The sequence below is a fragment of the Manis javanica genome, chromosome 10 (assembly GCF_040802235.1).
Source record: "Manis javanica isolate MJ-LG chromosome 10, MJ_LKY, whole genome shotgun sequence".
In the NCBI taxonomy this organism is placed as follows: Eukaryota; Metazoa; Chordata; class Mammalia; order Pholidota; family Manidae; genus Manis; species Manis javanica.
The window spans coordinates 106,261,692-106,276,238 of record NC_133165.1 but is presented as its reverse complement, the minus strand read 5'-3'; the positions used below and the strand labels follow the sequence as shown (position 1 = coordinate 106,276,238).

At 49.8% G+C, this 14,547-nt stretch overlaps 1 protein-coding gene across 3 annotated transcripts in view; it reads left to right on the top strand.

Moving 5' to 3' along the window:
- Window positions 1-14,547, top strand: part of LARGE1 (LARGE xylosyl- and glucuronyltransferase 1) — a 500,680-nt gene that overhangs the window by 445,745 nt on the left and 40,388 nt on the right. For all 3 annotated transcript variants that reach the window (XM_073213795.1, XM_073213797.1, XM_073213796.1), the window contains one exon: window positions 2,857-3,012. In XM_073213795.1, coding sequence (XP_073069896.1) covers window positions 2,857-3,012 — 156 coding nt within the window. The remainder of the gene's footprint in view (window positions 1-2,856; window positions 3,013-14,547) is intronic.

Here is a 14,547-nt window from a genome sequence, read left to right as displayed (position 1 = left end):
CATATCTCAGCTCTGCAGCTTACTGTCTGTGAGATACTCGCAAATCAAGTACCATCCCCATAAAATGGACAGTGGGACTCAACTGGGCTTATTTGGAGGATTTAATGACACGCTGTCTCGCAAGTGCCTGGCAGATTTGTGCGTGATGAGCTAAGATTTGTTTGTCCGGGCACCCCAGCCCTTTTTTACACTTTGTTCAAGTTCCTCCCCGCTGAAGAAGCCCAGGTTCCCTGAGTCAAATGCACATCCATCAGCCTTCCTGCCGGCTCAGCTCTTGGCAAGCCACAACCTTCTGCAGCAAAGACACAGTCCCCACTGGGTATGAGGGGCACCGGCTGGTGTGCAATTATTTTAATGCATGGCTCAGGACCTTCTCACGTGGGGCCTTCTCTCGCCCTGGTTGGGTGTCTTCTCAGGGGAGAGTCCTCCCTCCCTCGTCCTCCTAAAGCCCAGGAGGCGAATCATATACTGCACAGTCATCCTTTCCTGAAATGCAAGCGCCCTGGCTGGCCCTCTCCGGGCTGTCCTGAAGGCTACCTGCCTGCTCCCTTACTGACTGCTCCAGTGGGCTTCATGCTGGCCAGAGGGGAAGCCCCATCTCTGAGGGAGAAGAGAACCCACACGGAGCCCCCCTAGCACACAGGCACTGTACTGGGCATTAGTGTAACCCTCTTAATTTCTTTGAAAAGGCAGGGTTACCAATCCCCAGCTTGTACGTGAGGAAACCGGCCCCAAGAAATTGAAACGAGTTGTCCAAGGACACAGTGAAGTGAAGTGCTGGGATTCAAACCTAGGCTGATCTGACATTCCTGGTTCTTACACTGCTGTGTATATGGTATAACGCTGCTGCTTGTGGGAGGCATGGGGCGTGATTTGGACCAAATAGGTTTCCTGACACTCACTGTACCATAAGAGGGACTTGGTCTGCAGAGCAGTATTTACCCAGCCAAACTGAAGGGCTGTCGCCGCCATACATCCATGGGACACTGAGAGAGAGAGGGCGGAGGGTGATGGACCTTCCAGACGTCTCTCTAGATGGCAGGCCCCGCTCAGGCAGTCACAGACAGCGCGGCCCAAGGAGGGAGCCAGGGAGCGACGGAGCTCGGGATGCCCCGTCCGACCTGGGTCTCAGATCAGCTGAGCTGCTCCTCCCACAGGGGGAGGAACATGGTGGGGGCCAGTGGGGACAGGTGAGAGCTAGTTTGTTTTCTCTGGAAAGTGACAAACCCTGAAAAGGGAGGTTTTTTAAAACCTGGCTTCTCCTCCACAGTGTATAGGAAAGGACAGGGGCTCCAATTTGGAATCAGATTGATTCAAACTTATCCCAGTGCCAGCATTTACCAACTTTGTGGCCTGGGGCAAGTGGCCAGTTTCTTCATCTTCCAATTGCCATCTGCATCCAGGTCAGTGTGAAGATTAAAAGAAGACGAGGACTGTAAAGCCGATGGCGCAGCGCTCAGCTCACCCACAGGCCTGCTCCCCAGCCAAGGGGGTACAGTGCCTGCGGAAAGTCACTTCTCAGAATTGACGCAGAACCAGTGCCCCAGCTCCACATGGCCCCTCCCCACCACTCACCTCCTCTCCATGACAATTAGAGTAATCTTCCCAAAAGCGAGAGCCAGTTATGCCCCCCTCACCGCCCATACAACAGTCCAGTGATGCGGTCTGAGTCCTGAGCATGGTCGCCCCAGAGCCAGAATCTACCCCACTTACCTCTGCAGCCATATCTCCCAACCCACCCACCCCAGCCCTGTGCTCCAGCCACAACACATGACTTCTCATTTTCCAAATGAGCCTGGCTTGTGTTACCACCTTGTGCTGTCTCCCCGGGAAATCCTTGCTCTTCCTTCAAGGTCCAGCACAGCATCTCCTTCTGTGATGCTTCTCTGAGCATTCTGGAGCCACCATTTCTCCCTGATCCTCCCTCCGTGACTATATTCTAGGACCCATGCCAGGACCCGTGTCCCCAGCAGCCCATGAGCAGACCAAGGGTGGAGCCCAGCCCAGCACACCGTAGGCTCTTAGCAGAGCCGGCCTTTCCTGAACACTCACCCTCTGCCAGACACTACTTACAAGCCTTCCATCTATTAATGAGTTGATTTTTCACAGCAACTCTATGAGACAGCGCATCCATCAGTCCTGGCTGGAGGCAGAAACCATACCAATTATTTGAACAGAGAATTTAATCTTTAAAAATGGCAACTAGAAATAAACTGTTGACGTGGTAACTAAAAAAAAAAACCAAAAACATAAATAGAGAATTATAGGCAACAGCACCCCTGGAGCTGAAGGAACAGAGGGAGGGATGGGAATTTTAAAACTCGTGCTGGAGCCTGGACCTGGGGTGGGGGCAGCAGGCAGCTCGGGAGGCAGCAGTGCTGGGCAGAGATGGGGACAAGCAGCTGGTGCTGCATTTTGAGGAAACTGCTGCTAATGGAAGGAAGGGCCACTGGCTGTGTGATGACCGGAACAAACGGGGAACAAGTTCCTCACCCCCCTCAGATTTCATGTCCCCCTCGTGTGGGCAGTGATGAAGTTTGCAGAGTCCCAAAGCAAGTTTGGAGCTGAGGAGTGACAGCTTACACATTGGTACAGGCAGGAGCTGTTACTGTCCCCATTTCACTTATGGGGAAACTGAGGCACAGAGATTAAGTAACGTGCCCAAGATTACATGAATCCCTAGAGCAGAGACAGAGTTTGAAGCCCCTAGTGTGGCCCCAGCACGTTTGCTGTCAGCCACTCTACCATAGACGTGAGTGAGCAAGCGAGCCAAGTGACACTTAGCCCTGGCCCAGCCAAGGCTTCCTGCAGTCGCAGGGTCCTGCCTGCCTGACCGTCCCCCTGTCATCCTGCCAGGTCATTCACTGGAACTCCCCCAAGAAGCTGCGGGTGAAGAACAAGCACGTGGAGTTTTTCCGCAACCTCTACCTGACCTTCCTGGAGTACGACGGGAATCTCCTGAGGCGGGAGCTCTTCGGCTGCCCCAGCGAGGCTGATGTCAACAGTGAGAACGTAAGTGGCTCCCAGGGCTCGACAGGGCCGGCCTCTGAGCCATCTGCCCAGGACCTCCGGGGTGCCAGGCTCAGGGTGTGCAAACATGAACGAGACACCATCCCTCCCCGGGAGCCCACCGTCTGCAGGGGGACGGGCGCATCCATGCTCGCCAAGTTTCCACGCAGAGAAACAGAAATGGGCAAAGGCACCACTGAAACCACAGATAAAGTGTCTCTCCACAGCCAGGACGCTCTGAGGTCCTTGTGGCCATGGCACCCACATGGGAGGCCCAGGGTCCAGGGTGGTCAGTGCCTGGGGTAGCCTCAGAGATTTTCACAGTAACCAGCTCCCTCTGGGGTTAGCATGGGTGGAAAAAGCACTGGGTTAGTAGTGACAGGCATAGCTAACATTACTTTATTTTCCTGTTCCTCAGCTGTTTATAATATTTTCATGTTATAACTCATTTGACACTTCTATGTTACCTCTCATTGACTCTCTGTTTTCCCCAATTAGAGTTGCACACAGAGATTAAGCAGATTGCCTGTGTAACACAGCAAGCAAGGAGCAAAGATGAGACTGATTTGAAGCTTAGAGGGAGAGGATGTGGGATGTAGCACCCTGTAGCAGAAAAAACAGGGCATGTTGGGTCAGGCTGACCTAGGTTTGGCTTTAATACCTTCCAGCTAACCACCTGGGTGACCTCAGGCAAGTTACTCAACCTCCCTGTGCTTCAGATCCTCAGCTGTCAAAAGGAAATGAAAACCTGTATAGGAACGTTTTGAGTCTGAAAAATTGCATGTAAAGCACCTGAGCTCAGCATCAGACGTATGCTTGATGCTCAAAAAATAGTTGTTCCCTGCCCTTCCCATGACCCTTAATATTACACACAGAAGTCAATTGGTTCACTCAGTCAATCATCAAAGATTTACTGAAGGACTTCTAGTTCTGAGCACTGAGTATTCCTAGGTGACAATGGACAACGGTCCCTGCTCTCATGGTGCTGATACTCTAGTGAGGGGACACAGTACACAAACCATCGGGAAAAACGATGAGCCAGGGCCAAGTGCTACATAATGACATTATCAAGCAGCTGGGCAGTTCCATTGGCTTGGACAATCAGGGAGGACTTCTCTGAGGAGGTGATGTTTATTCTGAGACCTGAATGATAAGTAAGAGCCAGTCTTAGAAGAGCAAGGAGTCAGCACAAACCAAGAAAATGTCTCCTCACACCTGTTAGGATGGCTGTTATAAGAAATACAAAAGATAGCAAGTGTTGGCAGAGATGTGCAGAAACTGGAACCTTGTGCATTGCTGGCAGACTGCAAAATGGTGCAGCTACTGTGGGAACCAGGATGGAGGTTCCTCAATAAATGAAAAATAGAAAAACTGTCATGTAATCCAACCATCCCACCTCTGATACATATGCAAAAGAATCGAAATCAGGATCTCAAAGCAGTATCTGCACCCCCACCTTCACTGTGACATTATTCTTAACAGCCAAGATATGGCAACAGCCTAAGTATCCACTGACAGATGAATGGATAAAATGCAGTGTGTGTGTGTGTGTGTGTGTGTGTGTGTGTGTGTGTGTGTGTGTGTGATGGAATACTGTTCAGCCTTAAAAAACATATAAGGAAATCTTACCATTTGTGACAACAGGGATAGACTGAGAAGACATCATGCCAAGTGCCATTAGCCACAGAAGGACAAGTACTGCATGATTCCTCATCTGCGTGGCATCCAAAAGAGTCAGACGTTCAGAAGTGGACCACAGAGTGGTGGTTACCAGGGGAATGGGGAGTTGTTCGGGGGAGGAAAAGTTAGTTTACAAGATGAGTAAGTTCCAGAACTCTGCTCTGCAACATAATGCTTACAGTTAACAGGATATTGTGCACTTAGAAGTGTCTAAGAGGGTAGATCTCATGTAAGGTGTTCTTAGAACACACACACACAAAAACCATGAGAAGCTGTTGGAGGTAATATGTTTATTACCTTGATTGTTTTGATAGTAATACAAGTATATACACAGGGGCAAACTCACCAAACTGTTTTTATTATGTGTAACATTTTATATACCAATGATACCTCAAAATACTAAGCCAGAAAAAAAAAGAGCAAAGAAAGTACATTCCAGGTAGAGGCAGTTGCTCATGCAAAGGCCCTGAGGCACAGCAGGTTTGACCTGAGGAACTGAAGGTTGACCAGTGTGCCCAGGGTTAGAGCAGAAGGAGGAGAGAACAGGAGAAGCTGAGCAGCAGGTGGGCAGGAGACAGACTGGGAGAATATTAAAAGTGGAATTTTGCTATAGCTGGAATTTTGTTTTATTGCTATTTGTTTATGACTATAATTGTTACTGCTCATATTCTTATCTTGGATGTCATGAGAATTCTTTTAGGCTCCAAAGGCAGGGAGGGCATCTGTGGGAGGTCTGCAGGCATGCGCTCCCCTGGCCCTTTGTCAGGGCGACTGGTCATAAGGCCACCCCTGCTCTGGTATTTGCCCCCAGGCCACACTGGACTTACCTCCAGCCTCTGTCCTTCCCCACATCACCCTCCGTGCCCTCCTCAGTGTCTGCCCTTCCTACCACTGGCAACTGGGGAAAGAAAACCATTAAGCACTTGGACTCCATCTCAGAGTCTGCGAAGCACTGAGAGGTTTTGACAAGCACTGCGTTCTGATTTTTCCTTCCGATCTCTTTACTCAAGTCAGTATTCGTCAGCAGCATCCAAGTTGGAGTGCCCGTTTGACCCTTTTTTGTAAATACTAAAGGAAAACCGTTCTCTTGCCTCTTTTTGTTCCCTGCATGGAAGAGGCTCAAATGAAAAGCCTTGCAGGACGAAGCCATTGGCTAATCCCCCACATGGTGAGTTCCAGGGTACACTGCTCAGTCTTACAAAGTGGGGCTCCCTTTCTATGACTCACCGGCTTTTCCTCCCATCAGCTTCCCCTGGTGGGTCATCAGGGTGGAAAACTCATCAGTGAGCCTTCTTGGAATCTGTGACTGCATTTGTTTGCTCAGAAAGCATGCATGAACACCGGCCATCCGGCAGGCGCTGCACAGGGCTCGGGGTTGAAATCCGAGTCTGACCCAGTCTCTGCGTCAGCTGTTTGCTGCACAACAGGTGTTGAGCCTCTGTGTAAGGTGTTTGCTGCACAACCATGGGGAGCCTTCTGTGGGCACCCGTCACAGCTGTCACCCCAGTGCTCCCCCTGACACTGCTCAGCCGCACCCACCGCCTTTCTGTTCCTTCTACTCTCCAGGCTCACCCCCACAGGGGGCCTTTGGGCTGGCTCTCCCTCTGCCCGGAGCACCCTACCCCTCTGGGGTTAAAGGTCTCAGATGTGGCATCTTCAGAATTTTCCCTGACCTGCCCCTCACCTCGAGTAACCCTTTAAGTCCCTCTCTGTGATGTGCCCCATTTTCTTGCCATCAGAGCATTTGCTGCTCTCCACAGTTACTTGGTTCACGCAATCTTTTTCTAGTTTTTTCCCAAATATATGACCAGATCATAAGATGGTTAGATTAGAGGCTGCGTCTGTACTGTTCACCCCTGGTGAATAGTAAATTGTAACTCAGTTTACAATTTTCCCTAGCATAGAAGAAAGCACCTAATAAATATTTATTGAAAGAATTGGACAAATAAGAGAGAAGAATGCAGGACCAGGTAAAGGGCAGAGCAGATAAAGGCGCAGACAGTTCATAGAGAACATGCTGGCAGTTCATGTGTGGGAGCAGAGGCGCGCTCGGAGAGGGCAGAGAATGAAGCTGGCCGGAAGGCCTTAGGGGTTTAGACCTCATCCTGACGGCAGTGCGGAGCTGCCAGAGGGCTCTCATCACATCAGATTTACACTGGAGAAGAAGCACTCTGTGCAGAGTACAGTGAAAGGGCCAGGTTGGAGGCAGGGGGACCACTTAGAGACCGTTGCCCATCCTAGATGAACAGACTGCCCAGGGGCTTGACCTAGGGCAGCAGCAGTGTGGGTGGAGAGAACAGGTGGTTGGCTTTTGTGGGCACCAAGAACAGGGCAGCAGGTGCAACCTGCACTCATAAACCAGGAAAGCAGGTCCCTGTGCCCTGCTCCCACCGGGGTCTCTGGCTGAGCCAGCCCGCAGGGGCAGTGGCTAGGGCAGGGGGAGAGCCTGTCACATCAGCACCCCTGGAGCCACGTCCCTGCAGGGAGTTCCACCGGCTGGTCTTTGCAAGCATGTCAGTATATCTGCAGACACAGCCAGAGGGAAAGGGTGAGATCTTGGATCTGGTCCCAAGCCGGGTGCTCCCAGCCCTGTGATAAGAAGTCATTACAGCTGTGACAAATGTACAGATTGTGGTGTCTTCAAGAAATGGAGTCAGGAACCTGTTCACTGGGCTGTGGATACCAGGCGGGAAAGGGCTCCAAGGGCAGTGTCTAAGTCTCAGGACTCATTCATTCCCTCTGCAGATAGTCATCAAACAGTTGCCAGCCACGGGGCTACTGACCCAGGGGGAACATTGCAAATGAAAGCCCAGCTCTCATAGTGCTTGTCTGGTAAGGGACACAGATAAGCAGGGGGTGGTTATCCAGTGTGGGATGGCCGTGTGCTTTGATAGCACTCAAGGAGGGCATGTTAAACACTAAGGTAGAGAAGATGAATCAGGGAAGCCTTCCTGGAGGAGGTGAGATTTGAAGGATGAATAAGGAGGAGTGAGGGGTATGGAGAGTGGACTCAGTGAGAGGGAAGGAGTAGCACATGCAGTGGAGACCAGAGGCAGACAGGAGCATGGCACCTTCAGATTCGAATGGCCGCAGTGTGAGGACAGAAGGGCTGCCCAGGTTCACTTCTGCACCATCATTGTTATTTCATCGTAGGGGTAGGGAGGGGTCATCCCAGGTCACTCACTTAATAGACACGTAACCCCAGGGAAGGTCATGTGAGCACACTAGGCCTGGGATTCCACGTCCTGTAAATGGGGGCAGTGGTGCCGCTCTCAGGGCTTCATGGGTGATTTATGTCAGGTCACCAATTACAGGACTCAGCCGCAGGAACACCGTGTGCACCGGGATACATTTTCTCCCAAACCACAGTGCCAGCCCATCTGATATTAGGTCCAAATCTGTTTCACAAAAGGTTTTCAGGCTTTATTAATATATTTTTTGTTTTTTTAGGAAAGCCTGGCAGGGGAACTGGGAGAGTTGCTCAGGACTTTGTCTATAAAGCATGTGAGTGGCTGTCCTACCAATTCAGAGACTCCAGATACAAGGAGAGGCCCTTTGGCAGGCCTTGCTGCTAAAGAGAATACATATGTAAATGCAGGAAGGCAGGGGAGTCACCTCTTCTGTGGGGAGCTAAGGTGCAAGGAGCAGGCCCCCATTTTAGAGTCTGGGTTTGGGGTCCTGCTCTAGGACAAGATGGAAACACAGGCTCTGACATTGGTGTAGAATGACAGTGGCTGACGGGACATAGCCACTCCTGTCCCATAGCATTTCTCCCCAAAAACCAGTAAGTGACTTTGTGTAATTCAATAGGCATGCAGTAGGCCCTAGTTATTATTACCTGATTAAGTAGCAATGGAGGCCAGATTTCTATACATTAGCATTTCTTTCCCTTTTCTTCAGTAACCCAGCTCCTTATGCATATCCAAGAAACCCTGGGACTCCACAGAACACAGTTGGATAATCATGAATATTCTCATCCCCTAATCCATGCAAAAGTTCTTTTGCAGCATCCCTAACAGGCGTGCATCTGGCTTTTTCTGGAATCTTCCCAAAGACAGGGAGCTCACCACCTCCAACAGCTTCTCCACTGTTGAATGCTCCAGGTGCTAAACCATTCCTCACGTTGAGCTGAAATCTCCTCTTCTGTAAGGAATCCACTAATCTGAGTCCTGTCTTCCAGAGCAGTGAAAAATAAAGACACCCCCTATTGTCCCTGACAGCCTAGCAGGTGGCAGAGCTTGTTTCCATACTGTTGTTAGTCAGAAACACGCATCCCTCCCCAAGCATGGTATTTATAGAGTGAGGCTTTATCAAGAGTGCCTGCTGCACTTCAGGGAATTTTCCAGATAAAGAAAGCTCCTCTTTAAAAAATGAAAAGCCATTAAAATATATATGCTGTAACCAATTAGGATGAGAATCTTGCTAAAGTACATGGGCTTCCTTTAGTAATTAATCAAAGTGCACTAAACTCAATTTACAATTTTCAGTGATTAAGGTTGCCCTGAGTAGGCTGTGGGGGCGGGAGCTGGCCAGAGGAGGAGGGGAGATGCTGTTTATCCTGGCAGGAAATGGCCTCGGACAATTTGCTGCCTATTCTAAAGATTTCTTTCTGACAGCTGTCACTTTCGGTTCATCAGCTACAGAACCACCCTTTCCTGGCTCACCTCCCTGGGCATCCTTCCCCTGGCAGCCAAAGAAAGAAAAACCAATGATATTTAAGTCCAAAACACCAATAGGAAAATAATTATCCATTGTTGTGTTGGAAGTTAAATTATGAAACAGAGCAAATATCCAAAACGTGCAAAAAAGAAAGAAACAACAAAAGACTGGACTCCCGTGAGTTTTCACATTTACATAGGATTGTAAATCAGTAGATGGTGTCTGGCAGAATTAGAGCTTCCTCATCCCGTATCCACAGCAGACATGACTAACTGATGGCCCCCCCTTTCCACCTGGGCTCAGCCCTAACCCCAGCGTCTATGCCAACACAGCCCCTTCAGGGAACCAGCCCGTCCCCAAGCGATGACATGAGACATGCAATGCCTGTGGCTCATCCCTGGCCTAGATGAGGCACTCTGGTGTCTCCTGCATTGGGACAGCTCTCTGTGCTGTCTTGAGACCTTGCTCTGTTTCCTCCTAGCCTTTGACAATTGGAGATTTCCTGCAGGGAAATGCAACAAATCGTCACCACCCTGGAGGCAGGGAGGCAGTATGAGTCACATTTCACAGATAAGGAAACCCAAGTACCCACGAGTTACTTGCTGGAAGTCAAACAAAGCGGTGGGGCCAAGATTGCAACCGAGTTCTCCCCAACTCTGGAGGGATGAACTGGGCCATGCTTCCCAGGTGGATGTGGCTTCATAATTAAAATGAACATAATATTAACTCCAAGGCATTCAGCTGTCCTCCAAGTTGTCTTTACTTGTATAATCGTTCTTACTCTTTAAGCAAACCCTGCAAAGTAGTTATCATGTCCGTTTTCTGGAGGAGGGCATGGAGGCTCAGAGAAATTACATCATGGGGTGTCTTGGTGGCAGTGCTGGAACCAGTATCAACCTTGACCCAGAGCTGAGTGGTCTTTCTACAAGTATTTAAAATGCCCCCTGATCTAAAACTGCCATACCTGCCCCATAGCCCAGCACCCCCTATCTCCCAGGGTGCCTCCCTTTATTGTTCTCCCCAGCACCTAGCACCAATCAGTATATTGCATTCTGGACTTCTTTATTTTGTTGATTCTGTCTCCCCTCACTAGAATGGAAGCTGGGATCGCAGGGTTTTTATCCGTTTCATTCATAAGTATATCTCTGTGCCTATAAACGACTGCCTGGAACCTGGTCTGTGCTCAGTAAACTTTTTGAATGAATGGAGTATTGTAAGTTAAGTCCTTTTCTTGAAGCATTTGTGGCAGGCTGGAAAGATCCCTGTCCTTGAAATCAGAAAACCTGGCCCCAGGACTCGATCTGTGATACTGGATATAACTCTCCCCTTCCACAAGACTCGGTTTCCTCACCTGTAAAATGGTCAGTAAATAAGCCCAGCCCAGGCTGGTCTGAGGGCTGCAGGGGTTACGTTGTACAAAGTGCTGTACAGCCTCCAGGCCCGGCTCTGAACCTTGGCCAGAAGGCTCGTCCTGACACCCTCTCTTGCAGCTGCTCTGAGATTCCTGCCTTGCTTCTGAAAGGAAGGCTTCCAGCCCAGCTCCCTGGTGCTATCGGGGTGGTGGGCCACCTGCGGGGACACCTTCCCTGAGAGTAAGCCCACCAAGAAGAAGAAAAGACCACAGCATCACCGTGGCTCCATTAGAAGTTAAAAATAAGGCATTACATATACACAGATACTGGAAACGCTTTCCAGCATCACTGTGCATGGCAGTGCCAGGGAAGCGATGGCTCCGTGGAAGCAGCTGTAGCCCAGAGAAAAACCAGAATGTGTTATTGCTGTCACGTGCAAGAGGCACGTCACCAGCTCTTTAATCACACTGTGTGTGTGTGTGTGGCAGCAGAGCCCAGGTGGACGGCACCTGGAGCCCTCAGACGGGCTGCCCGAGGCCAGCTCCAGGGCACGTTAGGTTCCAGAGCCTAAAGGATCGTAGTGTTTGCCTGGGAGGCCAGGAGAGAGCATAAAGGCCGCAGCCACAGGGTCAAGATGCTCAGTGGGCCTGTCGGAGCGATCTGTCTGTTTTGTTCCTGTCCAGCTCCAGCTTGCACACGTCCCTCTTCCACTCTGGATGTAATCTGTCCAAACACGCCAGGCGCTCTACCCTCCTGTGCCTTCCCTGCCCTCTTCTCCTTGCGGCTGACTCTTCCTCCACCAACTGGCTCCCTGTGCGTTGTTTAAGAGGGCAGCTCTGGAGCAAGACTGCCTCGTGGGGAATCTTAAGGAATACAAACTGGGATTTTAGGCCATTTACATAAACCCTCTGTGCTGCAGTTTTCCCATCTGCAAAATGGGAATCATGATTAGTCCTACCTGACGGGCTTCACAAGGGCTAAATAAGGTAAGACAGGTCAGGAGCTTCGCACATATACATAGCACATGCCCTCCCCAAATTAAGTTTTGTTTATATTGAATACACAGCATTATCATTGTGAGCTTGCTTTTTGGTTCCCCCGCCCAGACTCTGTGAGTGATTTAAGTGTAGAAACTGGGGCTCATTCCCCATTCCTAGCACAGAGCTGGGCATAACAGAAGGGCGTGGCAGTTGTGTGTGATGTATGAATACTGACGCACAGGAGGGAGGACACCAGGCGTTTTTCACCTTTATTTCCTCAGAGGCTAGGACAGTGCTGGGTAGACTCTCTATGAGCCCTTGTGGAATGGACCTAAGTCATGCCTCTTCCCCCCCCCACGAAAGAATGGAAGTGGCCTCTGGTTTGGTTTCCTTGGTAAAAAGTGCTTTGAGTTCCTGGAACTCCAGTGATTAATATACACAGCAGGCAGCTGGGGAGCTAGTATCTCTCTCTGCCTGTCTGTGTGGTTTGATAAAGCGTAACTGTTTCCTGGAAGCCACAGGGAAGGGTCCCCAAAGCAGGCTTCAGGAGACCTGTATTAGAGTTCCCACCTTTCTGAGCAAATCCCTGGTGCGTCAATTTCCTCACCCGTCAGCAGGGGGCAGTAGGGCAGTCCAGCCTGCCTCATACAGAAGCTGGGGGATACACATGAAGTGAGGGCTAGCAAGCCTGCTGAAAAGTGGGAGCAAGCTGGAAGGATAAAGCAGCATTCCTGGGTTATTTTATAGTATCAGTTATTAGCACATAATGTTTCTACTCATTGTGCCAAGGGATCCGAAGGAGAGGTGTCACAAGAGGAAGTGGGTGGCTTCAGGATCCTTAGTTGGTCTGGCATACTCTGTCTTTATCACTTAACGACTAGGAGAGTTCAAGCCAGCATTTAGTTAAGGTAACAAGAGCAGTGGTAAGATGGCCCAGCATGCTCGAAGGTTATTACTCACATAGAGCCCAAGTGAATGTTTCTGATTGGCAGGTGGCTTCTCTCCAGGTTCAGAGGCCCAGACTTCTTCCCTCTTGTGGCTGTGCCGTCCACAGAGCCTTGGACTGGATGCGCCTACTCGGGCTGACGGGACTGTGCATGAGTCAGTCTTGACAGTGGTGCCCACGGTAGAATCTGCCCACAACGTTCTGCTGACTAGACCCTGGCCACACAGTTACCCTTAAGCGCGGGAAAGCTGGGGATACAGCCCAGCTGTGCATTCAGGTAGAGATGAGAATGTAAACATTGGGGAATGCAGAAGGTCCCTGCCACTGTGGGAAACACATGCGTTCAGTCCTCCAGTCACAGAACCACCTAACATCAACTAGGAAGAGCCTCCGAGGCTGATTAACAAGGTACTGTAGTGACTTGATCACATGTAAGAACTCCTGGAAATTCACTTGGAGTAAATACGTCAGCTGCTGTGTTCACTCACTGGGTGACGTTGAACAAGTGGCTAAGCCTTTCAGATGATGAACACCTTCACCTATAATGTGAGGCTGATAAGAGGTCCCTAGCCCACAGGGTTGGTGTGAGTGTTGGAGAAAGTGCTTGCAAAGCTCTCTGCACATTAGCTGGCCTAGTGAGCGCGTGATCCTGGAGAGTTATTTTATGAAGCCCAAACTCCTTGTCCTGCCGTTGGGAGAAATGACTTGCTCAAGGTCACAGAAAATAAGTGTCAGAGGGAGCAGGTCTCAGTTTCTGGTGATCTCCACAATCTTTCTCTGTAGTTTTCCCTGACTTTGAACACAAGTCCATTAGGCCATAGCCCAGGGACACACTCCCAACCCATCTGGATCCTCAGGCCTGACCAGTCATCATCGCTGACAGCTCAGAGGTCAGTCTAGGCCACTGTCCTTAAGGATGGGAAGAAATAAATGCAAACTGCTAAAGGGCCATTTTCCCGTGAGTTCAAATCATCCTGTGCCTCAGCTGGCTGCCCAAAGAAGCAATTTAGCAAATGCATTTTGTCCCAGGAGAAATCTGTCTTTTGTTTCTGTGACTTGCTTGTCGGGAGCACCTTACCCTCAGGGGCGGCCAGAGTGTGCATGGTGGTTAATGAAAGCCCTCCCTCCAGTTCAGCAGCTCCCTGGAGAAACTGCCTTCCCTAGGTGTGAAGGAGGCCATTTTTAAGCAGTTCTAGTCTTCTTGAGACACTTATCAGCTGTGCAGTCAGCAATAAGCAGTCCTAGATTAGAATATGAAAAGGTGCCTAATGCAATCATGGTAACATTGCTCACGTTCATGGAGCCCTTTACAGTTTACAAAGCCCTTTTACATGCATTAGTTCATTTGAGAAAATTGCAGGGAATTAGTTAAGTACAGAAAAGTATAAAGAAGCCAATACAATTTGTGATTTCCCTACTCAGAGAAAAGCTCTGTTAACGTTGAAATGTGTTCCCTTTATCTTCTATGTGGCGTGTGTTTGTCTATTTGCCTTTTTGCTAAAGTGATACCATAACTGCACATGCATTTTTATGGCCGGCTTGTTTGCTGAGCATTGCACCTTCTGCCTCCTCATGTGAACCTCACATCCATCCCCTGGGAGAGAAACAACTGTGTTGTGAAAATGTCCCTGGTGTGAGGTTGGAAGACTGGATTCTCCATCCAGACGGCTTCTCTGTAGCAACGTAACAGGCAGATTACTGAAACGTTCTGAGCCTCCATTTCCTCCCGTAAAACAGGTGTGTGCTGAAGGATTCCGTTACCACGCCGTCCACCTGAAAACATCAGCTCTGCACCTGGCACACAGTACGTGCTTATGCATATGAGCTGAGCCAGGGTGCAGCCCACCATGTGGCTAATTAATGTGAAAGCTCAAGGAAGGCATCTGGTTAGTCCAGAGTCCCGTAGATTCTGATGTCATAT